Here is a 26,137-nt window from a genome sequence, read left to right as displayed (position 1 = left end):
CTATCCGGCGACGGATCTAGTAGGGGGCAGACTTTTTCTCTGCGCCCAGGTGTGGGCAAGAGATGTTCAGGACGTTGGAGATCATATCTCAGGGATATCTTCTGGAGTTCAAAGCTTCCCCTCCACAAGGGAGATTTCATCTTTCAAGGTTATCTGTAAATCAGATAAAGAAAGAGGCATTCCTACGCTGTGTGCAAGACCTCCTAGTAATGGGAGTGATCCATCCAGTTCCGCGGACGGAACAAGGACAGGGTTTTTATTCAAATCTGTTTGTGGTTCCCAAAAAAGAGGGAACCTTCAGACCAATTTTGGATCTAAAGATCTTAAACAAATTCCTCAGAGTTCCATCTTTCAAAATGGAAACTATTCGGACCATCCTACCCATGATCCAAGAAGGTCAGTACATGACCACAGTGGACTTAAAGGATGCCTACCTTCAAATACCGATTCACAAAGATCTTCATCGGTTCCTAAGGTTTGCCTTTCTAGACAGGCATTACCAATTTGTAGCTCTTCCCTTCGGGTTGGCTATAGCCCCGAGAATCTAACGCCTAAGAATTCCGGATTCGCCATCCAGGCGCGTAGGGCGCTATGGCTCAAATCCTGGTCAGCTGATGTGACTTCAAAGTCTAAATTACTCAACATTCCTTTCAAGGGGCAGACCTTATTCGGGCCTGGTTTGAAAGAAATTATTGCTGACATTACTGGAGGTAAGGGTCATACCCTTCCTCAGGACAGGGCCAAATCAAAGGCCAAACAGTCTAATTTTCGTGCCTTTCGAAATTTCAAGGCAGGTGCAGCATCAACTTCCTCTGCTTCAAAACAAGAGGGAACTTTTGCTCAATCCAAGCAGGCCTGGAAACCTAACCAGTCCTGGAACAAGGGCAAGCAGGCCAGAAAGCCTGCTGCTGCCTCTAAGACAGCATGAAGGAGCAGCCCCCTATCCGACAACGGATCTAGTAGGGGGCAGACTCTCTCTCTTCGCCCAGGCGTGGGCAAGAGATGTTCAGGATCCCTGGGCGTTGGAGATCATATCTCAGGGATATCTTCTGGACTTCAAAGCTTCTCCTCCACAAGGGAGATTTCACCTTTCAAGATTATCTGCAAACCAGATAAAGGAAGAGGCATTCCTAAGCTGCGTACAACATCTCCTTGTAATGGGAGTGATCCATCCAGTTCCGCGGACGGAACAAGGACAGGGGTTTTATTCAAATCTGTTTGTGGTTCCTACAAAAGAGGGAACCTTCAGACCAATTTTGGATTTAAAGATCCTAAACAAATTCCTCAGAGTTCCGTCATTCAAGATGGAAACTATTCGAACAATTTTACCCATGATCCAAGAGGGTCAGTACATGACCACAGTGGATTTAAAGGATGCCTACCTTCACATTCCGATTCACAAGAATCATCATCAGTTCCTGAGGTTTGCCTTTCTAGACAGGCATTACCAATTTGTAGCTCTTCCATTCGGGTTGGCTACAGCCCCAAGAATTTTTACAAAGGTTCTGGGCTCACTTCTGGTGGTCCTAAGACCGCGAGGCATAGCGGTGGCTCCTTACCTGGACGATATCCTGATACAGGCGTCAAGCTTTCAAATTGCCAAATCTCATACAGAGATATTTCTGGCATTCCTGAGGTCGCATGGGTGGAAAGTGAAAGAAGAAAAGAGTTCTCTATCTCCTCTCACGAGGGTTTCCTTCCTAGGGACTCTAATAGATTCTGTAGAAATGAAAATTTACCTGACGGAGTCCAGGTTATCAAAACTTCTAAATGCTTGCCGTGTTCTTCACTCCATTCCGCGCCCCACGGTGGCTCAGTGCATGGAAGTAATCGGCTTAATGGTAGCGGCGATGGACATAGTGCCATTCACGCGCCTGCATCTCAGACCACTGCAATTATGCATGCTCAGTCAGTGGAATGGGGATTACACAGATTTGTCCCCTCTACTAAATCTGGATCAGGAAACCAGAGATTCTCTTCTCTGGTGGTTATCTCGGGCCCATCTGTCCAAGGGTATGACCTTTTGCAGACCATATTGGACAATTGTAACAACAGATGCCAGCCTTCTAGGTTGGGGTGCAGTCTGGAACTCCCTGAAGGCTCAGGGTTCATGGACTCAGGAGGAGAAACTCCTCCCAATAAATATTCTGGAGTTAAGAGCAATATTCAATGCTCTTCTGGCTTGGCCTCAGCTAGCAACACTGAGGTTCATCAGATTTCAGTCGGACAACATCACGACTGTGGCTTACATCAACCATCAAGGGGGAACCAGGAGTTCCCTAGCGATGTCAGAAGTCTCCAAGATAATTCGCTGGGCAGAGACTCACTCTTGCCACCTGTCAGCGATCCATATCCCAGGTGTAGAGAACTGGGAGGCGGATTTTCTAAGTCCTCAGACTTTTCATCCGGGGGAATGCGAACTCCATCCGGAGGTGTTTGCTCAATTGGTTCTCCGTTGGGGCAAACCAGAATTGGATCTCATGGCGTCTCGCCAGAACGCCAAGCTTCCTTGTTACGGATCCAGGTCCAGGGACCCAGAAGCGGCACTGATAGATGCTCTAGCAGCGCCTTGGTTCTTCAACCTGGCTTATGTGTTTCCACCGTTTCCTCTGCTCCCTCGTCTGATTGCCAAAATCAAACAGGAAAGAGCATCAGTGATATTGATAGCGCCTGCGTGGCCACGCAGGACCTGGTATGCAGACCTAGTGGACATGTCATCCTTTCCACCATGGACTCTGCCTCTGAGACAAGACCTTCTAATACGAGGTCCTTTCAATCATCCGAATCTACTTTCTCTGAGACTGACTGCATGGAGATTGAACGCTTGATCCTATCAAAGCGTGGCTTCTCAGAGTCAGTAATTGATACCTTAATACAGGCACGAAAGCCTGTCACCAGGAAAATTTACCACAAGATATGGCGTAAATATCTTCATTGGTGTGAATCCAAGAATTACTCATGGAGTAGGGTTAGGATTCCTAGGATATTGTCCTTCCTCCAAGAGGGTTTGGACAAAGGATTATCTGCTAGTTCTTTAAAGGACAGATTTCTGCTCTGTCTATTATTTTACACAAGCGTCTGGCAGAAGTTCCAGACGTTCAGGCATTTTGTCAGGCTTTAGTTAGAATTAAGCCTGTGTTTAAACCTGTTGCTCCTCCATGGAGCTTAAACTTGGTTCTTAAAGTTCTTCAAGGGGTTCCGTTTGAACCCCTTCATTCTATTGATATCTAACTTCTTTCATGGAAAGTTCTTTTTTCTGATGGCTATTTCCTCGGCTCGAAGAGTCTCGGAGTTATCTGCCTTACATTGTGATTCTCCTCATCTGATCTTTCATTCAGATAAAGTTGTTCTGCGTACAAAACCTGGGTTTCTCCAACATAGGTGTGTCCGGTCCACGGCGTCATCCTTACTTGTGGGATATTCTCTTCCCCAACAGGAAATGGCAAAGAGCCCAGCAAAGCTGGTCACATGATCCCTCCTAGGCTCCGCCTACCCCAGTCATTCTCTTTGCCGTTGTACAGGCAACATCTCCACGGAGATGGCTTAGAGTTTTTTAGTGTTTAACTGTAGTTTTTATTATTCAATCAAGAGTTTGTTATTTTAAAATAGTGCTGGTATGTACTATTTACTCAGAAACAGAAAAGAGATGAAGATTTCTGTTTGTATGAGGAAAATGATTTTAGCACCGTAACTAAAATCCATGGCTGTTCCACACAGGACTGTTGAGAGCAATTAACTTCAGTTGGGGGAACAGTGTGCAGTCTCTTGCTGCTTGAGGTATGACACATTCTAACAAGACGATGTAATGCTGGAAGCTGTCATTTTTCCCTATGGGATCCGGTAAGCCATGTTTATTACGATGGTAAATAAGGGCTTCACAAGGGCTTATTAAGATTGTAGACTTTTCTGGGCTAAATCGATTCAGTTTTAAAACATATTTAGCCTTGAGGAATCATTTTATCTGGGTATATTGATATTATAATATCGGCAGGCACTGTATTAGACACCTTATTTCTCTGGGGCTTTCCCAAAGCATAAGCAGAGCCTCATTTTCGCGCCGGTGTGGCGCACTTGTTTTTGAGAGGCATGGCATGCAGTCGCATGTGAGAGGAGCTCTGATACTTAGAAAAGACTTTCTGAAGGCGTCATTTGGTATCGTATTCCCCTTTGGGTTTGGTTGGGTCTCAGCAAAGCAGATACCAGGGACTGTAAAGGGGTTAAAGTGTTAAAACGGCTCCGGTTCCGTTATTTTAAGGGTTAAAGCTTCCAAATTTGGTGTGCAATACTTTTAAGGCTTTAAGACACTGTGATGAAAATTTGGTGAATTTTGTACAATTCCTTCATGTTTTTTCGCAATTGCAGTAATAAAGTGTGTTCAGTTTAAAATTTAAAGTGACAGTAACGGTTTTATTTTAAAACGTTTTTTGTACTTTATTATCAAGTTTATGCCTGTTTAACATGTCTGAACTACCAGATAGACTGTGTTCTGAATGTGGGGAAGCCAGAATTCCTGTTCATTTAAATAAATGTGATTTATGTGATAATGACAATGATGCCCAAGATGATTCCTCAAGTGAGGGGAGTAAGCATGGTACTGCATCATTCCCTCCTTCGTCTACACGAGTCTTGCCCACTCAGGAGGCCCCTAGTACATCTAGCGCGCCAATACTCCTTACTATGCAACAATTAACGGCTGTAATGGATAATTCTGTCAAAAACATTTTAGCCAAAATGAACCCTTGTCAGCGTAAGCGTGGCTGCTCTGTTTTAGTTACTGAAGAGCATGACGACGCTGATATTAATATCTCTGAAGGGCCCCTAACCCAATCTGAGGGGGCCAGGGAGGTTTTGTCTGAGGGAGAAATTACTGATTCAGGGAACATTTCTCAACAGGCTGAACCTGATGTAATTGCATTTAAATTTAAGTTGGAACATCTCCGCATTCTGCTTAAGGAGGTATTATCCACTCTGGATGATTGTGAAAAGTTGGTCATCCCAGAGAAACTATGTAAAATGGACAAGTTCCTAGAGGTGCCGGAGCTCCCAGAAGCTTTTCCTATACCCAAGCGGGTGGCGGACATTGTTAATAAAGAATGGGAAAGGCCCGGTATTCCTTTCGTCCCTCCCCCCATATTTAAAAAATTGTTTCCTATGGTCGACCCCAGAAAGGACTTATGGCAGACAGTCCCCAAGGTCGAGGGAGCGGTTTCTACTTTAAACAAACGCACCACTATACCCATAGAGGATAGTTGTGCTTTCAAAGATCCTATGGATAAAAAATTAGAAGGTTTGCTTAAAAAGATGTTTGTTCAGCAGGGTTACCTTCTACAACCAATTTCATGCATTGTCCCTGTCACTACAGCCGCATGTTTCTGGTTTGATGAGCTGATAAAGGCGCTCGATAGTGATTCTCCTCCTTATGAGGAGATTATGGACAGAATCAATGCTCTCAAATTGGCTAATTCTTTCACCCTAGACGCCACTTTGCAATTGGCTAGGTTAGCGGCTAAGAATTCTGGGTTTGCTATTGTGGCGCGCAGAGCGCTTTGGTTGAAATCTTGGTCGGCTGATGCGTCTTCCAAGAACAAGCTACTAAACATTCCTTTCAAGGGGAAAACGCTGTTTGGCCCTGACTTGAAAGAGATTATCTCGGATATCACTGGGGGTAAGGGCCACGCCCTTCCTCAGGATCGGCCTTTCAAGGCGAAAAATAGACCTAATTTTCGTCCCTTTCGTAAAAACGGACCAGCCCAAAGTGCTACGTCCTCTAAGCAAGAGGGTAATACTTCTCAAGCCAAGCCAGCTTGGAGACCAATGCAAGGCTGGAACAAGGGAAAGCAGGCCAAGAAGCCTGCCACTGCTACCAAGACAGCATGAAATATTGGCCCCCGATCCGGGACCGGATCTGGTGGGGGGCAGACTCTCTCTCTTCGCTCAGGCTTGGGCAAGAGATGTTCTGGATCCTTGGGCGCTAGAAATAGTCTCCCAGGGTTATCTTCTGGAATTCAAGGGACTTCCCCCAAGGGGGAGGTTCCACAGGTCTCAGTTGTCTTCAGACCACATAAAAAGACAGGCGTTCTTACATTGTGTAGAAGACCTGTTAAAAATGGGAGTGATTCATCCTGTTCCACTAAGAGAACAAGGGATGGGGTTCTACTCCAATCTGTTCATAGTTCCCAAAAAAGAGGGAACGTTCAGACCAATCTTAGATCTCAAGATCTTAAACAAGTTTCTCAAGGTTCCATCTTTCAAGATGGAAACCATTCGAACTATTCTTCCTTCCATCCAGGAGGGTCAATTCATGACCACGGTGGATTTAAAGGATGCGTATCTACATATTCCTATCCACAAGGAACATCATCGGTTCCTAAGGTTTGCATTCCTGGACAAACATTACCAGTTCGTGGCGCTTCCTTTCGGATTAGCCACTGCTCCAAGGATTTTCACAAAGGTACTAGGGTCCCTTCTAGCGGTGCTAAGACCAAGGGGCATTGCAGTAGTACCTTACCTGGACGACATTCTGATTCAAGCGTCGTCCCTTCCTCAAGCAAAGGCTCACACGGACATTGTCCTGGCCTTTCTCAGATCTCACGGCTGGAAAGTGAACGTGGAAAAGAGTTCTCTATCCCCGTCAACAAGGGTTCCCTTCTTGGGAACAATTATAGACTCCTTAGAAATGAGGATCTTTCTAACAGAGGCCAGAAAAACAAAACTTCTAGACTCTTGTCGGATACTTCATTCCGTTCCTCTTCCTTCCATAGCTCAGTGCATGGAAGTGATCGGGTTGATGGTAGCGGCGATGGACATAGTTCCTTTTGCGCGCATTCATCTAAGACCATTACAACTGTGCATGCTCAGTCAGTGGAATGGGGACTATACAGACTTGTCTCCGAAGATACAAGTAAATCAGAGGACCAGAGACTCACTCCGTTGGTGGCTGTCCCTGGACAATCTGTCTCAAGGGATGACGTTCCGCAGACCAGAGTGGGTCATTGTCACGACCGACGCCAGTCTGATGGGCTGGGGCGCGGTCTGGGGATCCCTGAAAGCTCAGGGTCTTTGGTCTCGGGAAGAATCTCTTCTACCGATAAATATTCTGGAACTGAGAGCGATATTCAATGCTCTCAAGGCCTGGCCTCGGCTAGCGAGGACCAAGTTCATACGGTTTCAATCAGACAACATGACATCTGTTGCGTACATCAACCATCAGGGGGGAACAAGGAGTTCCCTAGCGATGGAAGAAGTGACCAAAATCATTCTATGGGCGGAGTCTCACTCCTGCCACCTGTCTGCTATCCACATCCCAGGAGTGGAAAATTGGGAAGCGGATTTTCTGAGTCGTCAGACATTGCATCCGGGGGAGTGGGAACTCCATCCGGAAATCTTTGCCCAAGTCACTCACCTGTGGGGCATTCCAGACATGGATCTGATGGCCTCTCGTCAGAACTTCAAAGTTCCTTGCTACGGGGCCAGATCCAGGGATCCCAAGGCGGCTCTAGTGGATGCACTAGTAGCACCTTGGACCTTCAAACTAGCTTATGTGTTCCCGCCATTTCCTCTCATCCCCAGGCTGGTAGCCAGGATCAATCAGGAGAGGGCGTCGGTGATCTTGATAGCTCCTGCGTGGCCACGCAGGACTTGGTATGCAGATCTGGTGAATATGTCATCGGCTCCACCTTGGAAGCTACCTTTGAGACGAGACCTTCTTGTTCAGGGTCCGTTCGAACATCCGAATCTGGTTTCACTCCAGCTGACTGCTTGGAGATTGAACGCTTGATTTTATCGAAGCGAGGATTCTCAGATTCTGTTATCGATACTCTTGTTCAGGCCAGAAAGCCTGTAACTAGAAAGATTTACCACAAAATTTGGAAAAAATATATCTGTTGGTGTGAATCTAAAGGATTCCCTTGGGACAAGGTTAAGATTCCTAGGATTCTATCCTTCCTTCAAGAAGGATTGGAAAAAGGATTATCTGCAAGTTCCCTGAAGGGACAGATTTCTGCCTTGTCGGTATTACTTCACAAAAAGCTGGCAGCTGTGCCAGATGTTCAAGCCTTTGTTCAGGCTCTGGTTAGAATCAAGCCTGTTTACAAACCTTTGACTCCTCCTTGGAGTCTCAATTTAGTTCTTTCAGTTCTTCAGGGGGTTCCGTTTGAACCCTTACATTCCGTTGATATTAAGTTATTATCTTGGAAAGTTTTGTTTTTAGTTGCGATTTCTTCTGCTAGAAGAGTCTCAGAATTATCTGCTCTGCAGTGTTCTCCTCCTTATCTGGTGTTCCATGCAGATAAGGTGGTTTTACGTACTAAACCTGGTTTTCTTCCAAAAGTTGTTTCTAACAAAAACATTAACCAGGAGATTATCGTACCTTCTCTGTGTCCAAAACCAGTTTCAAAGAAGGAACGTTTGTTGCACAATTTGGATGTTGTTCGCGCTCTAAAATTCTATTTAGATGCTACAAAGGATTTTAGACAAACATCTTCCTTGTTTGTTGTTTATTCAGGTAAAAGGAGAGGTCAAAAAGCAACTTCTACCTCTCTCTCTTTTTGGATTAAAAGCATCATCAGATTGGCTTACGAGACTGCCGGACGGCAGCCTCCCGAAAGAATCACAGCTCATTCCACTAGGGCTGTGGCTTCCACATGGGCCTTCAAGAACGAGGCTTCTGTTGATCAGATATGTAGGGCAGCGACTTGGTCTTCACTGCACACTTTTACCAAATTTTACAAGTTTGATACTTTTGCTTCTTCTGAGGCTATTTTTGGGAGAAAGGTTTTGCAAGCCGTGGTGCCTTCCATTTAGGTGACCTGATTTGCTCCCTCCCTTCATCCGTGTCCTAAAGCTTTGGTATTGGTTCCCACAAGTAAGGATGACGCCGTGGACCGGACACACCTATGTTGGAGAAAACAGAATTTATGTTTACCTGATAAATTTCTTTCTCCAACGGTGTGTCCGGTCCACGGCCCGCCCTGGTTTTTTAATCAGGTCTGATAATTTATTTTCTTTAACTACAGTCACCACGGTACCATATGGTTTCTCCTATGCAAATATTCCTCCTTAACGTCGGTCGAATGACTGGGGTAGGCGGAGCCTAGGAGGGATCATGTGACCAGCTTTGCTGGGCTCTTTGCCATTTCCTGTTGGGGAAGAGAATATCCCACAAGTAAGGATGACGCCGTGGACCGGACACACCGTTGGAGAAAGAAATTTATCAGGTAAACATAAATTCTGTTTTTTACCTAAGGTGGTTTCTAACAAGAATATCAATCAAGAGATTATTGTTCCATCATTTTGTCCTAATCCTTCTTCAAAGAAGGAACGTCTTTTGCATAATCTAGACGTAGTCCGTGCCTTGAAGTTTTACTTACAGGCTACTAAAGATTTTCGCCAAACATCTAACCTGTTTGTTGTTTACTCTGGACAGAGGAGAGGTCAGAAGGCCTCGGCGACCTCTTTCTTTTTGGCTTCGGAGTATAATCCGTTTAGCCTATGAGACTGCTGGACAGCAGCCTCCTGAAAGGATTACAGCTCATTCTACTAGAGCTGTGGCTTCTACCTGGGCCTTTAAAAATGAGGCCTCTGTTGAACAGATTTGCAAGGCTGCAACTTGGTCTTCCCTTCATACTTTTCCCAAATTTTACAAATTTGATACTTTTGCTTCTTCGGGGGCTGTTTTTGGGAGAGAGGTTCTACAGGCAGTGGTTCCTTCTGTTTAATGTTCCTGCCTTGTCCCTCCCATCATCCGTGTATTTTAGCTTTGGTATTGGTATCCCACAAGTAATGGATGATCCGGGGACTGGATACACTTAACAAGAGAAAACATAATTTATGCTTACCTGATAAATTTATTTCTCTTGTAGTGTATCCAGTCCACGGCCCGCCCTGTCCTTTTCAGGCAGGTCTAAAATTTAATTAAACTACAGTCACCACTGCACCCTATGGTTTCTCCTTTCTCGGCTTGTTTCGGTCGAATGACTGGATATGGCAGTGAGGGGAGGAGCTATATAGCAGCTCTGCTGTGGGTGATCCTCTTGCAACTTCCTGTTGGGAAGGAGAATATCCCACAAGTAATGGATTATCCGTGGACTGGATACACTACAAGAGAAATAACTTTATCAGGTAAGCATTAATTATGTTTTATGTACCATACCTTTTTTTTATGTACCATAACTGTAAAACCTGTTAATCAATCTTGTTACACGCCAACTACCATAACCAAAAGTAAGTCCATGAGTTCTAAATTGGCATGAAAAGTATTGTTGGCAATAATATTTGAAATAATGCTTCATAAATTGCTTTAGGGAACACCATACTTCAGTATGTGAGCAGGATAGTACAATTGTTGTACTCCAGTATCTCATGGTATGTAATGTATTAGAATATGATCTTACAATAGATTTAACACCTGGAATAAAACACTTTGCTATTTGACTCCAAGTTCACAAGTTTCTTCACAATTGCTTTTTCCATCCTTAGTCAGTATAACGTTATTCTTCCAGCACTTTGGAATTAAAGGGACACTGAACCCAATTTTTTTCTTTTTGTGATTCAGATAGAGCATGCAATTTTAAGCAACTTTCTAATTTACTCCTATTATCAATTTTTCTTCTTTCTCTTGCTATCTTTATTTGAAAAAGAAGGCATCTAAGCTTTTTTTTTGGTGCAGACCATTGGACAGCTCTTTTTTATTGGTGGATGAATTTATCCACCAATCAGCAAGAACAACCCAGGTTGTTCACCAAAAATGGTCTGGCATCTAAACTTACTGTACATTCTTGCATTTCAAATAAAGATACCAAGAGAATTAAGAAAAATTTATAATAGGAGTGTTACGGTACCAACTGTGTACCAAGGGTTAACCCCAGATGAACAATGTCCTGCATAGACAATCAGCAATTCACAACCCAGCCAGTTTCAGGTTTAAAACAGAATGACAACTTTATTTGAAGGCAGCACACAGATTTATACAGGTTTTTGACCCCCCCTCAGATGGGGGTTGAAAGAATGTTGTACATTAGATAAAAGGGAGAAGCGCCCTTGACATGATACAATAGAATTATATTACTTAAATACTTTACTTAGGCAGATAACAACTTAAACACATTTGGCTTGTCTTATCACCTAGCGTCTGTTCTCTGAGGGTGATTAAACAATGGCCTGTTTATTACTTAAATGTAATTATAGCACACAATAGCTGAGGCCAGAAAACCTGTCTTTAGAAATTAGATTCTTAAAGCTAAACACAGTTAACTCTTTCAGTCCTGACAGAAGGGTCTGTCACATAGCTCCCCCCTTGTGGAACACTCCGGCAGACCCGGCTTGACCCTTTTGCGGGTCAACCTGGGGATGACCGGACTAGGAGGTGGTAGGCATGTCAGTTTGCTGGGACTATCCATCTGTATTCCCGTTATGAGAGAGAATCCCTGTCTGTATAAACAAGGGTTCAACCTCTTCAGTGCCCCGACTAGGGCTAAACAGTCCTTCAAAATATCATCGGCTTCTTTACGTGGTTTTTGTACCTGCTCTTTATAGGTATCCACAATCCCTTCATACTGACATAGGGTGCCCTTGAGTTGCTGTACCTCCCTATGAGCCAGCGTCAGCTTCTCCTCCAGTGTCACTAAGTTTGTCCTTAATGTTTCATGTTCCACTCTCAAGCTGGTGTTTTCTGCAGTCTGTCGGTGCAGCTTGTCTAGCAGAGATTCCTGTTCTAAACGTGCTTTTTCCTCTGCACTCCTCTTCTCTCCTGCTAGCACTGTTACATGATTATTTAACGTGACCATTTTATCCTCTACGTGACTCTTCTCCTTCATCAGCGCATTGTAACGTGACTCCCACATATCAATAGCGGATAGAGATTTACTGAGCTCAGCGTCCTGGGGCTTAGCAGCAGGGGGGTCAGTCTCTGCTGCACGGATCTGAGCACGGGTAGTCACAGGGTTAACATCAGCGGGACCCATGGGAGCATAGGCAGAAACAAGGGGGACCAAGGTATTTCCAAGGAGAACATCAGCTGGTAAATCCTTCATGACCCCCACATTCACAGGTCTAGCGCCCCCTCCCCAATCCAAATGCACCCTGGCAACAGGTAGGCGGAACACAGTGCCCCCTGCTACCCTCACAGCCACAGTGTCTCCTGTGTGCTGTTTCTCAGACACCAAGTTCTTTCGAAGCAAGGTCATGGTAGCACCAGTATCCCGTAGACCACTGACCTCCTTCCCATTCACTTTAACCAGTTGCCGGTTATTCCGGTGGGCAGCTTGCACAAGGTCTGCCTCATGTAGGATGCCCCAGCATTCTTGCGCCTCTACGTAGCGGGCCGCAGGCTGAGGGTTACGTGGGATTCTGCCGGCGGGTCTTCTCCAGGACTGTGCTTGGTTCGCTGCATTTAGGGGACACTCTGGTCTTTTGTGCCCTAGTTGCTTACATCTAAAGCACCGAATCGGTTGTGAGTAGCCCCGCAAATTGAACCGGGCTCTCTGAGGGTAGTTCGTGGCCGGAGGCCGTGTGGTATAGCGGTGCGCTGGGGGTTGGTAACTGGCAGCTGCTGGGGTGACTGGGGGTCTGTACTCCACTCTAGCAGGGGGCTTAGTGGTAGCAGTGTCCAGTTTGCGGGCATCCGTATACTCATCTGCCAAGCGAGCCGCTTCATGCAGGGTGGAGGGTTTACGGTCCCGAACCCACTCTCGAACTCCTGCGGGTAACTTGTCGAAGCAATGTTCCAACAGGAATAGCTGCAGCACCTCTTCCCCAGATACGGCTTGGCACCCCGCTATCCAGTGAGCTGCTGTGCGGTGCACCTTACATGCCCACTCAAGGTAGGAATCACCAGCTAATTTAACAGTGTCTCTGAACCGCCTCCGGTATGCCTCCGGTGTAACCGCATACCTGGAGAGCAGAGCCTCTTTTACAGTATTATAATCCCCGACTTCCTCATCTGGAATGGCCCGAAAAGCCTCACTGGCCCGGCCGGATAATTTTCCGGATAATATCGTGACCCAGTCCTCTGCGGGTACCTTGTGTAGTGCACATTGCCTCTCAAAATCCGCAAGGTACCCATCAATCTCTCCTTCTGTTTCCAGGAAGTTTTTAAAAGCTGCAAAATTCACTTTTCTCTTTTCCACTGGGTTTGCTGCAGCGCCGCTTTGGCGAAGTAGGTTGGCTTCCACAGCTGCTATGACCCGGTCGATAATTTCTGCAGATGGGTTGGGGCCATAATGTGCCAGTCTTATTTTGACAGCCCGGTCAAAACTTGCTTCTTCAGGGGTTCTGTCTGCTATGCTGGGCCCATTGGTTCCTTCTGTCCCTGGTACTCTTTCCATCTTAGTCAGTATTGTAATAATCCCCCTCTTCCTGAGGTTACTGGCTTGTGTAGTTGCTCTTCTGGGCGATAAGGATTCTCCCGTCGCTTGCCACCAATGTTACGGTACCAACTGTGTACCAAGGGTTAACCCCAGATGAACAATGTCCTGCATAGACAATCAGCAATTCACAACCCAGCCAGTTTCAGGTTTAAAACAGAATGACAACTTTATTTGAAGGCAGCACACAGATTTATACAGGTTTTTGACCCCCCCTCAGATGGGGGTTGAAAGAATGTTGTACATTAGATAAAAGGGAGAAGCGCCCTTGACATGATACAATAGAATTATATTACTTAAATACTTTACTTAGGCAGATAACAACTTAAACACATTTGGCTTGTCTTATCACCTAGCGTCTGTTCTCTGAGGGTGATTAAACAATGGCCTGTTTATTACTTAAATGTAATTATAGCACACAATAGCTGAGGCCAGAAAACCTGTCTTTAGAAATTAGATTCTTAAAGCTAAACACAGTTAACTCTTTCAGTCCTGACAGAAGGGTCTGTCACAAGGAGTAAATTATAAAGTTGCTTAAAATGTCATGCTCATTCTGAATCACAAACAAAAATTTGGGGTTCAGTGTCCCTTTAAACCTTAAGCAGGGAAAGTTGGTATTTTTTGTTTATTTTTAGTATAATCTGGCCCACAATGATGGTGATTTTGCCAAATACTAGATTGAAGTAGATTTTTGTTGTTTACATTGACCAAGAAAATAAAATTGACGTTTTTTTTTTTTCTCTTCTTTCTTGACAGCCTGTTTTGTGGATGGGATTTTACCAATTGACATGGATGCAAACGAATTGCTTTCGGACATCTTTGAAATTATGTGCTGCAAGGAGATTAAATTGTCTGCAATGAGGTCCAAGCCTGCTGAAGATATTGGTGGCGGTGATGATGATGAGATGGCCATGGCAAATGCTGTGATGCAAGTAGCACAGAAAAAGCTCATTTCACAAGTGTGTGTTTGATGCAGGTTTTTGTAGCTGTAAACACAGTGGTGTATTTAGTCAAGAAATACCAGGAGAGCAGGTTTTAAGGCTACCTCTCCCCAAAGAGATGAAACCATTTGTTCTAAAAAGGACACAATACCCATAAGCTAAATCACTTGAAAATTATGCAGCATAACTAAAAAGCTGACATGAAAATATCACCTGAACATCTTTAAGTAAAAAAGGAAGATATTTTACCTTACAATTTATTTGGGTCACCAGAGTAAGTGCAGTGTAAGAAGTTTATACTTCGGCTACTGTCCAGCTGCAAGTTGGAGAAAAATAAAGTCAATCCGCATCAGCAGTGCTGAGGTCATGCTTTGCTTTGCTGTGATCTTGTGCGATTTCACTGAAATCTTGTGAGAGATCATAGTAAACTTCCTTAGACTGAATAAGAAAATAACACATTCCCTTGCAAGTCCTGGGACTAGCATCCTGATTGGCTGCTTAATGTCCCTTTACAAAGGGGGTTGTAAAATTTTAAGGTAAAATATCTTCCTTTTTTACAGGTGATATTTTCTATGCTGCATCCTTTTCCAAGTGCTTCAACATTTGTGTATCATGTCCCTTCAAATGGACCTGAAACCCAAAATGCTCTTTCATGATTCAGATATGGCATGCAATGTTAAACAACTTTCCAATGTACTTCTATTACTTATTTCTTTTACAAAGATATGACGAGTCCACGGATTTCATCCATACTTGTGGGATATAAACCTCCTGCTAACAGGAAGTGGCAAAGAGCACCACAGCAGAGCTGAATAAATATAGCCGCACACCTTCCCCTCCACCCCAGTCATTCTCTTTGCCTGTGTTATACTAGGAAGACATGGTAAAGTGAGGTGTTAGTTTAGTTTCTTCAATCAAGAAGTTTATTTTAAATGGTACCGGTGCGTACTATTTTCCTCAGGGGGATATGGAAGAAGATTTCTGCCCTGAGGTTTGATGATCTTAGCATTTGTAACTTAGATCCACGCTGGTTCCCACAAGACTTCTGAAGGTAACCATGAGACATCTTCAGTGTGGAGACCAGTTTCATGCTACAAGCAGCATTAAGGTATGTGCAGCCTTTTTTTCTGAGGAGACTTGGTGTATCAGAACTGGCTGGCATTATTTCCCTGTATGGGAATGGGGTAAGCAGTAAAATCTATTTTAATAAGAGGGGTGTTACTGGAGTCCCTATTTTATATTTATCATTAGTATATATTTCGGCATTATGTGACATGGGAGACAATATAAAAAACTATGTTTTATGTTTTTTATTTTTGGCACTTAAAACTTATTGGTTTTATGCTTGAGGGTTATATTGTGTATGTATTTTTACTTTAGTGCAAAACTGCATTTCCATGCAGTGTTGTTTGGGCCTACTCCGACTTTTGACCTTAAGGGGCGGAGCCTATTTTGGCGCAATTTCTTCAGGCTTAGCAGCAGCAAACAGTAACTTGGTGGCTCCTGGACTGTGTAGCTGGTCTGAAGGGTTGGAAACTTGATTTGAAGTACCCTGGGGGCAGGTAGGCGCCACAGCAGAGCTGTGGCGAGGTGCAGAGTGTATTTTTATCTATCTTTTGACTACATGTTGATAAAAGTACTTCTAAAGCCTTATTTCTGCCCTTGCTTCTGGGTGCAGTAATTTTTGGATTAACCAAAATTGTTCACTTTTTCTTTTCTTAAAGGTACAGTACACGTTTTTTCTAATGTTTATTTTATGCTATAAATAAGTGTTTAAACGACTTTTGTGGTATTACTAGTCTGTTCAACATGTCTGACATTGAGGTTTCTCATTGTTCTTGTTTTTAGAAGCTATTGTGCACCCCCTCTAACATTGTGTAACTTTTTTACTGAAAGGGCTTTACAATGTAAAAAGCATATTTTAAATAAAGTAAATGTGCTTAGGGATGATTCTCAATCTGAAGAGAATCAGGATATGCCATCCAATTCTCCCCAAGTGTCACAACCTTTTATGCCCACACAAGCGACGCCTAGTACTTCTAGTGCGTCTTATTCCTTTACTCTGCAGGAGATGGCTGCAGTTATGTCAACTACCCTTACAGAGGTATTGTCTAAATTACCAGTGTTGCAGGGTAAACGCAGTAGGTAAAGTATTAATGTAAACACTGAATCCTCTGATGCTTTATTAGCTATTTCCTATGTTCCCTCACAGTGCTCTGAGTTGGGGATCAGGGAATTACTGTCTGAGGGTGAAAATTCTGATTTAGGGAATGTTTTGCCTACGACAGATTTGGATGCTATGTCATTTAAATTTCAGCTTGAACACCTCCGCCTGTTGCTTAGGGAGGTTTTAGCGACTCTGGAGGATTATGATCCTATTGTGATTCCTCCAGAGAAATTGTGTAAAATGGATAAATATTTGGAAGTTCCTACTTACACTGATGTTTTTCCGGTTCCTAAGAGAATTTCGGAAATTATTAGTAAGGAATGGGATAGACCAGGTATACCGTTTTCTCCCTCTCCTAATTTTAAGAAAATGTTTCCTATATCAGATACCATTCGGGACTCACGGCAAAAAATGCAGGATTTGCTATTTTAGCACGTAGAGCATTGTGGCTCAAATCTTGGTCTGCTGATGTGTCATCAAAACATAAGCTTTTAGCTATTCCCTTTTAAAGGTAAGACCCTTTTTGGGCCAGTATTGAAGGAGATCATTTCTGATATTACAGGAGGTAAGGGCCATGCCCTACCTCAGGATAGGTCGGTTAAAATGAGGGGTAAACAGAATAATTTCTTCTGTTAAGTGTGATCAGTCCACGGGTCATCATTACTTCTGGGATATTAACTGCTCCCCTACAGGAAGTGCAAGAGGATTCACCCAGCAGAGCTGCATATAGCTCCTCCCCTCTACGTCACTCCCAGTCATTCTCTTGCACCCAGCAACTAGATAGGTCGTGTGAGAGGACTATGGTGATTATACTTAGTTTTATATCTTCAATCAAAAGTTTGTTATTTTAAAATTGCACCGGAGTGTGTTATTACCTCTCTGGCAGAGTTTGAGGAAGAATCTACCAGAGTTTTGCTATGATTTTAGCCGGAGTAGTTAAGATCATATTGCTGTTCTCGGCCATCTGAGGAGTGAGGTAAACTTCAGATCAGGGGACAGCGGGCAGATGAATCTGCATAGAGGTATGTAGCAGTTTTTATTTTCTGACAATGGAATTGATGAGAAAATCCTGCCATACCGATATAATGTCATGTATGTATACTTTACACTTCAGTATTCTGGGAGAATGGTACTTCACTAGAATTACACTGTAAGAAAGACATAAAGCTGTTTAATAACTAGAGATTATGTTTAACGTTTTTGCTGGAATGTAAAATCGTTTTCATTTGCTGAGGTACTGAGTGAATAAATGTTTGGGCACCATTTTTCCACTTGGCAGTTGCTTAAATCTGTTTTTTCTGTCAGTTTCTGTTCTCCCTCACTGCTGTGTGTGTGGGGGAGGGGCGCTTTTGCTATGCATCAAATATTTCAGTCAGCAACTCATTGTATTCCCTGCATGATCTGGTTCATCTCTACAGAGCTCAGGGGTCTTCAAAACTTATTTTGAGGGAGGTAATTTCTCTCAGCAGAGCTGTGAGAATTATAGTTTGACTGAAATAAAAACTTTTATTCTGTAATTTGTTTCCTGCTTTCAGAAATTGTTATCTTTGCTAATGGGATTAAACCTTTGCTAAAGTTGTGTTGTTTACAAGGATTGAGGCTATAACTGTTTCAATTTATTAATTTTTAACTGTCATAGATCTTCTGTGCTTCTTAAAGGCACAGTACGTTTTAATATTATTCTATTTGAATTGTATTTCCAAGTTGCAAGTTTATTTGCTAGTGTGTTAAACATGTCTGATTCAGAAGATGATACCTGTGTCATTTGTTGCAATGCCAAAGTGGAGCCCAATAGAAATTTATGTACTAACTGTATTGATGCTACTTTAAATAAAAATCAATCTGTACAAATTGAACAAATTTCACCAAACAACGAGGGGAGAGTTATGCCGACTAACTCGCCTCACGTGTCAGTACCTACATCTCCCGCTCAGAGGGAGGTGCGTGATATTGTAGCGCCGAGTACAGCTGGGCGGCCATTACAAATCACATTACAGGATATGGCTACTGTTATGACTGAAGTTTTGGCTAAATTACCAGAACTAAAAGGTAAGCGTGATCACTCTGGGGTGAGAACAGAGTGCGCTGATAATATTAGGGCCATGTCAGACACTGAGTCACAGGTGGCAGAACATGAGGACGGAGAACTTCATTCTGTGGGTGACGGTTCTGATCCAAACAGACTGGATTCAGATATTTCAAATTTTAAATTTAAACTGGAAAACCTCCGTGTATTACTAGGGGAGGTGTTAGCGGCTCTGAATGATTGTAACACAGTTGCAATACCAGAGAAAATGTGTAGGTTGGATAAATATTTTGCGGTACCGACGAGTACTGAGGTTTTTCCTATACCTAAGAGACTTACTGAAATTGTTACTAAGGAGTGGGATAGACCCGGTGTGCCGTTCTCACCCCCTCCGATATTTAGAAAAATGTTTCCAATAGACGCCACCACAAGGGACTTATGGCAAACGGTCCCTAAGGTGGAGGGAGCAGTTTCTACCTTAGCTAAGCGTACCACTATCCCGGTGGAGGATAGCTGTGCTTTTTCAGATCCAATGGATAAAAAGTTAGAGGGTTACCTTAAGAAAATGTTTGTTCAACAAGGTTTTATATTGCAACCCCTTGCATGCATTGCGCCGATCACGGCTGCAGCGGCATTCTGGATTGAGTCTCTGGAAGAGAACATTGGTTCAGCTACTCTGGACGACATTACGGACAGGCTTAGAGTCCTTAAACTAGCTAATTCATTCATTTCGGAGGCCGTAGTACATCTTACTAAACTTACGGCGAAGAATTCAGGATTCGCCATTCAGGCACGCAGGGCGCTGTGGCTAAAATCCTGGTCAGCTGATGTTACTTCTAAGTCTAAATTGCTTAATATACCTTTCAAAGGGCAGACCTTATTCGGGCCCGGGTTGAAAGAGATTATCGCTGACATTTCAGGAGGTAAAGGCCATGCCCTGCCTCAGGACAAAGCCAAAGCCAAGACTAGACAGTCTAGTTTTCGTTCCTTTCGTAATTTCAAAGCAGGAGCAGCATCAACTTCCTCTGCACCAAAACAGGAAGGAGCTGTTGCTCGCTACAGACAAGGCTGGAAACCTAACCAGTCCTGGAACAAGGGCAAGCAGACTAGGAAACCTGCTGCTGCCCCCAAAACAGCATGAATTGAGGGCCCCCGATCCGGGATCGGATCTAGTGGGGGGCAGACTTTCTCTCTTCGCCCAGGCTTGGGCAAGAGATGTTCAGGATCCCTGGGCGCTAGAGATAATATCTCCGGGATACCTTCTGGACTTCAAATACTCTCCTCCAAGAGAGAGATTTCATCTGTCAAGATTGTCAACAATCCAGACAAAGAAAGAGGCTTTTCTACGCTGCGTACAAGAGCTCTTGTTAATGGGAGTAATCCATCCAGTTCCACGATCGGAACAGGGACAGGGGTTTTACTCAAATCTGTTTGTGGTTCCCAAAAAAGAGGGAACTTTCAGACCAATCCTGGACTTAAAGATCCTAAACAAATTCCTAAGAGTTCCATCGTTCAAGATGGAGACTATTCGGACAATTTTACCTATGATCCAAGAGGGTCAGTACATGACCACTGTAGATTTAAAAGATGCTTACCTGCACATACCGATTCACAAAGATCATTACCGGTACCTAAGGTTTGCCTTCCTAGACAGGCATTACCAGTTTGTGGCTCTTCCATTCGGATTGGCTACAGCGCCAAGAATCTTCACAAAGGTTCTGGGTGCTCTTCTGGCGGTACTAAGACCGCGGGGAATCTCGGTAGCTCCATACCTAGACGACATTCTGATACAAGCTTCAAGCTTTCAAACTGCCAAATCTCATACAGAGTTAGTGCTGGCATTTCTAAGGTCACATGGATGGAGGGTGAACGAAAAGAAAAGTTCACTCGTTCCACTCACAAGAGTTCCCTTCCTGGGGACTCTTATAGATTCTGTAGAAATGAAGATTTACCTGACAGAGGACAGGCTATCAAGACTTCAAAGTGCTTGCCGCACTCTTCATTCCATTCAACACCCGTCAGTGGCTCAATGTATGGAGGTAATCGGCTTAATGGTAGCGGCAATGGACATAGTACCCTTTGCACGCTTACACCTCAGACCACTGCAACTGTGCATGCTAGGTCAGTGGAATGGGGATTACTCAGACTTATCCCCTTCTCTGAATCTGGATCAAGAGACCAGAAATTCTCTTCTATGGTGGCTTTCTCGGCCACACCTGTCCAGGGGGATGCCATTCAGCAGACCAGACTGGACAATTGTAACAACAGACGCCAGCCTTCTAGGTTGGGGTGCCGTCTGGAATTCCCTGAAGGCTCAGGGACTATGGAGTCAGGAGGAGAGTCTCCTGCCAATAAACATTCTGGAATTGAGAGCAGTTCTCAATGCCCTCCTGGCTTGGCCCCAGTTGACAACTCGGGGGTTCATCAGGTTTCAGTCGGACAACATCACGACTGTAGCTTACATCAACCATCAGGGAGGGACAAGAAGCTCCCTAGCTATGATGGAAGTATCAAAGATAATTCGCTGGGCAGAGTCTCACTCTTGCCACCTGTCAGCAATCCACATCCCGGGAGTGGAGAACTGGGAGGCGGATTTCTTAAGTCGTCAGACTTTTCATCCGGGGGAGTGGGAACTTCATCCGGAGGTCTTTGCCCAAATACTTCGACGTTGGGGCAAACCAGAGATAGATCTCATGGCGTCTCGACAGAACGCCAAGCTTCCTCGTTACGGGTCCAGATCCAGGGATCCAGGAGCAGTCCTGATAGATGCTCTGACAGCACCTTGGGACTTCAGGATGGCTTACGTGTTTCCACCCTTCCCGTTGCTTCCTCGATTGATAGCCAGAATCAAACAAGAGAGAGCATCAGTGATTCTAATAGCACCTGCGTGGCCACGCAGGACTTGGTATGCAGACCTGGTGGACATGTCATCCTGTCCGCCTTGGTCTCTACCTCTGAAACAGGACCTTCTGATACAGGGTCCCTTCAAACATCAAAATCTAACTTCTCTGAAGCTGACTGCTTGGAAATTGAACGCTTAATTTTATCAAGACGTGGGTTTTCTGAGTCAGTTATTAGTACCTTAATACAGACTAGGAAACCTGTTACCAGAAAGATTTACCATAAGATATGGCGTAAATACCTACATTGGTGTGAATCCAAAGGTTACTCTTGGAGTAAGGTTAGGATTCCTAGGATATTGTCTTTTCTACAAGAAGGTTTAGAAAAGGGTTTATCTGCTAGTTCATTAAAGGGACAGATCTCAGCTCTGTCCATTCTGTTACACAAACGTCTGTCAGAAGTTCCTGACGTCCAGGCTTTTTGTCAGGCTTTGGCCAGGATTAAGCCTGTGTTTAAAACTGTTGCTCCACCATGGAGTTTAAACCTTGTTCTTAATGTTTTACAGGGTGTTCCGTTTGAACCCCTTCATTCCATTGATATAAAGTTGTTATCTTGGGAAGTTCTATTTTTAATGGCTATTTCCTCGGCTCGAAGAGTCTCTGAATTATCAGCCTTACATTGTGATTCTCCTTATTTGATTTTTCATTCGGATAAGGTAGTCCTGCGTACTAAACCTGGGTTCTTACCTAAGGTAGTTACTAACAGGAATATCAATCAAGAGATTGTTGTTCCTTCTTTATGCCCAAATCCTTCTTCAAAGAAGGAACGTCTACTGCACAACCTGGATGTAGTCCGGGCTCTAAAATTTTACTTGCAGGCAACTAAGGAATTCCGACAAACGTCTTCTCTGTTTGTCATTTACTCTGGGCAGAGGAGAGGTCAAAAAGCTTCCGCTACCTCTCTTTCTTTTTGGCTTCGTAGCATAATTCGTTTAGCTTATGAGACTGCTGGACAGCAGCCCCCTGAAAGAATTACAGCTCATTCTACTAGAGCTGTGGCTTCCACTTGGGCCTTCAAGAATGAGGCCTCTGTTGAACAGATTTGCAAGGCTGCAACTTGGTCTTCGCTTCATACTTTTTCCAAATTTTACAAATTTGACACCTTTGCTTCATCGGAGGCTATTTTTGGGAGAAAGGTTCTTCAGGCAGTGGTTCCTTCTGTATAAAGAGTCTGCCTATCCCTCCCGTCATCCGTGTACTTTTGCTTTGGTATTGGTATCCCAGAAGTAATGATGACCCGTGGACTGATCACACTTAACAGAAGAAAACATAATTTATGCTTACCTGATAAATTCCTTTCTTCTGTAGTGTGATCAGTCCACGGCCCGCCCTGTTTTTAAGGCAGGTAAATATTTTTTTAATTTATACTCCAGTCACCACTTCACCCTTGGCTTTTCCTTTCTCGTTGGTCCTTGGTCGAATGACTGGGAGTGACGTAGAGGGGAGGAGCTATATGCAGCTCTGCTGGGTGAATCCTCTTGCACTTCCTGTAGGGGAGCAGTTAATATCCCAGAAGTAATGATGACCCGTGGACTGATCACACTACAGAAGAAAGGAATTTATCAGGTAAGCATAAATTATGTTTTTCGTTCCTTTCGGGACTTTAAAGGAGGACCCCCTGCTTCTTCTTCTTCCACAAAGCAGCATGAAGGGGTGGCCCCCGATCCGTCACTGGATCTAGTAGGGGGCAGACTTTCTTTCTTTGCTCAGGCTTGGGCAAGAGATGTTCAGGATTCCTGGGCACTAGAAATAGTGACCCACGGTTATCAATTGGAATTCAAGGATTTTCTCCCAAGAGGGAGATTTCATCTTTCAAAATTATCTGCAAACCAGATAAAGAGAGAGGCGTTCTTACGCTGTGTAAAAGACCTTTTTACTATTGGAGTAATCTGTCCTGTTGCAAAATTGGAACAGGGAAAGGGGTTTTACTCAAACCTATTTGTGGTCCCCAAAAAAGAGGGAACGTTAAGACCCATTTTGGACCTCAAGTGTCTAAACAAATTTCTAAGAGTTCCATCATTCAAGATGGAGACAATTCGAACGATTTTACCAATGATCCAGAAGGGTCAATATATGACTACCGTGGATTTGAAGGATGCTTATCTTCATATTCCAATCCACAACGATCATCATCGGATTCTAAGGTTTGCCTTCTTGGACAAACATTATCAGTTTGTGGCTCTTCCTTTCGGTTTGGCCACAGCACCCAGAATCTTCACAAAGGTTCTAGGGTCTCTTTTGGCGGTTCTCAGACCGCAAGGGATAGCGGTGGCGCCTTATCTGGACGATATTCTGATTCAGGCGTCAGCATATCATCTGACAAACTCTCACACCGACACAGTGTTGTCTTTTCTGAGAACTCACAGCTGGAAGGTGAACATAGAGAAGAGTTCACTTGTTCCACAGACAAGGGTTCCTTTCTTGGGAACTCTGACTCGGTAGCCATGAAAGTATTTCTGACGGAGGTCAGAAAATCAAAGATTTTGAATGCTTGCCGAGCACTTCTGTCCATTCCTCAGCCATCAGTGGCTCAGTGTATGGAGGTAATCGGATTAATGGTAGCGGCAATGGACATCGTTCCGTTTGCTCGCTTTCATCTCGGACCACTGCAACTGTGCATGCTCGGTCAGTGGAATGGGGATTATGCGGATTTATCTCCAAAGATAATTCTGGGTCAAGAGACCAGAAACTCTCTTCTTTGGTGGTTGTCGCCAGATCATCTGTCCCAGGGGACTTGTTTCCGCAGACCCTCTTGGGTGATAGTGCAGTTTGGAACTCCCTGAAGGCTCAGGGTGGAGTCTCTACTTCCAATCAATATTCTGGAACTGAGAGCAATATTCAATGCACTTCAGGCGTGGCCTCAGTTGGCTTCGGCCAAATTCATCAGATTCTAGTCGGACAGCATAACGACTGTGGCATATGTCAATCATCAGGGGGGGAATAAGGAATTCCTTAGCGATGATAGAAGTATCCAAGATAATCAGTTGGGCAGAGGCCCACTCTTGTCATCTGTCAGCGATCTACATCCCAGGGGTAGAGAACTGGGAAGCAGATTTTCTAAGTCGACAGACTTTTCATCCGGAGGAGTGGGAACTTCACTCGGAGGTATTTGCTTCTTGATTCTCAGATGGGGCAGACCGGAATTAGATTTGATGGCATCTTGTCAGAATGCCAAGCTTCCAAGATACGGATCCTGGTCAAGGGATCCTCAGGCCGAACTGATAGATGCCTTGGCAGTACCTTGGTTGTTCAGCCTAGCTTATGTGTTTCTGCCGTTTCCTCTCCTCCCACGCGTGATTGCTCTAATCAAACAGGAGAGAGCTTCAGTGATCCTGATAGCGCCTGCGTGGCCACGCAGGACTTTATATGCGGATCTAGTGGACATGTCCTCTCTGCCACCGTGGAAACTTCCGTTGAGACAGGACCTTCTCATTCAAGGTCCTTCTAATTCAAGGTCCTTTCCAACATCCAAATCTAATTTCTCTGCAACTGACTGCGTTGAGATTGAACGCTTGATTTTATCGAAGCGAGGATTCTCTGATTCAGTTATCAATACTTTGATACAAGCTAGAAAGCCTGTCACTATAAAAATCTATCATAAGATATGGCGTAAATATCTTTATTGGTGTGAATCCAAGGGTTACTCATGGAGTATTGTTAGGATTCCTAGGATTTTGGCTTTTCTCCAAGAAGGATTGGAGAAAGGGTTATCAGCAAGTTCCTTAAAGGGACACATTTCAGCTTTGTCAATTCTGTTTCACAAACGTTTGGCAAATGTATCAGATGTTCAGTCTTTTTGTCAGGCTCTATCTAGAATTAAGCCTGTATTTAGACCTATTACTCCTCCCTGGAGTTTGAATTTAGTTCTTAGAGTTCTGCAAGGGGTTCCGTTTGAACCTATGCATTCCATAGATATTAAACTATTATCTTGGAAAGTTCTGTTTTCGGTTGCTATTTCTTCTGCTCAAAGAGTTTCTGACCTTTCAGCATTACAGTGTGATTCGACTTATCTCATATTTCATTCTGATAAGGTGGTTTTACGTACCAAACCTGGGTTCCTTCCTAAGGTTGTTTCGAATAAGAATATTAATCAGGAAATTGTTCCTTCCTTGTGTCCTAATCCTTCTTCTAAGAAGGAGCGTCTGTTACATAACTTGGACGTGGTCCGTGCCTTAAAGTTTTACTTACAGGCAACTAAGGATTTCCGTCAATCATCTTCATTATTCATTGTTTATTCTGGAAAGTGTAGGGGTCAGAAAGCTATGGCTACCTTTTCCTTTTTCCCTGAAAAGTATCATCCGCCTGGCATATGAGACTGCTGGACAGCAGCCTCCTGAAAGAATTACGGCTCATTCTACTAGGGCTGTGGCTTCCACATGGGCTTTTAAAAACGATGCATCTGTGGAACAGATTTGTAAGGCTGCGACTTGGTCGTCCCTTCACACTTTTTCCAATTTTGATACTTTTGCTTCTTCTGAGGCTATCTTTGGGAGAAAGGTACTTCAAGCAGTGGTGCCTTCTGTTTAGGTTCCTGTCTTGTCCCTCCCTTTCATCCGTGTCCTATTGCTTTGGTATTGGTTTCCCACAAGTAAGGATGAAATCCGTGGACTTGTCATATCTTTGTAAAAGAAAACTAAATTTATGCTTACCTGATAAATTACTTTCTTTTACGATATGACGAGTCCACGGCCCACCCTGTTCTTTTTAAGACAGTTTTTCTTTATATTTTTTGTAAACTTCAG

The 26,137-nt window shown here is 43.9% G+C and overlaps 1 protein-coding gene across 1 annotated transcript in view; it reads left to right on the top strand.

Annotated features, from left to right (window-relative positions):
- The window catches only part of NCAPD3 (non-SMC condensin II complex subunit D3), a 273,275-nt gene that overhangs the window by 223,327 nt on the left and 23,811 nt on the right, over positions 1-26,137 (top strand). Inside the window, exon 27 of the mRNA XM_053691510.1 lies at positions 14,118-14,320. Within this exon, the coding sequence (XP_053547485.1) occupies positions 14,118-14,320 (203 nt within the window). The remainder of the gene's footprint in view (positions 1-14,117; positions 14,321-26,137) is intronic.

This window comes from Bombina bombina, chromosome 8, assembly GCF_027579735.1.
Source record: "Bombina bombina isolate aBomBom1 chromosome 8, aBomBom1.pri, whole genome shotgun sequence".
NCBI lineage: Eukaryota > Metazoa > Chordata > Amphibia > Anura > Bombinatoridae > Bombina > Bombina bombina.
The sequence above is the reverse complement of the archived record's forward strand: the minus strand, read 5'-3'. Positions and strand labels throughout refer to the sequence as shown.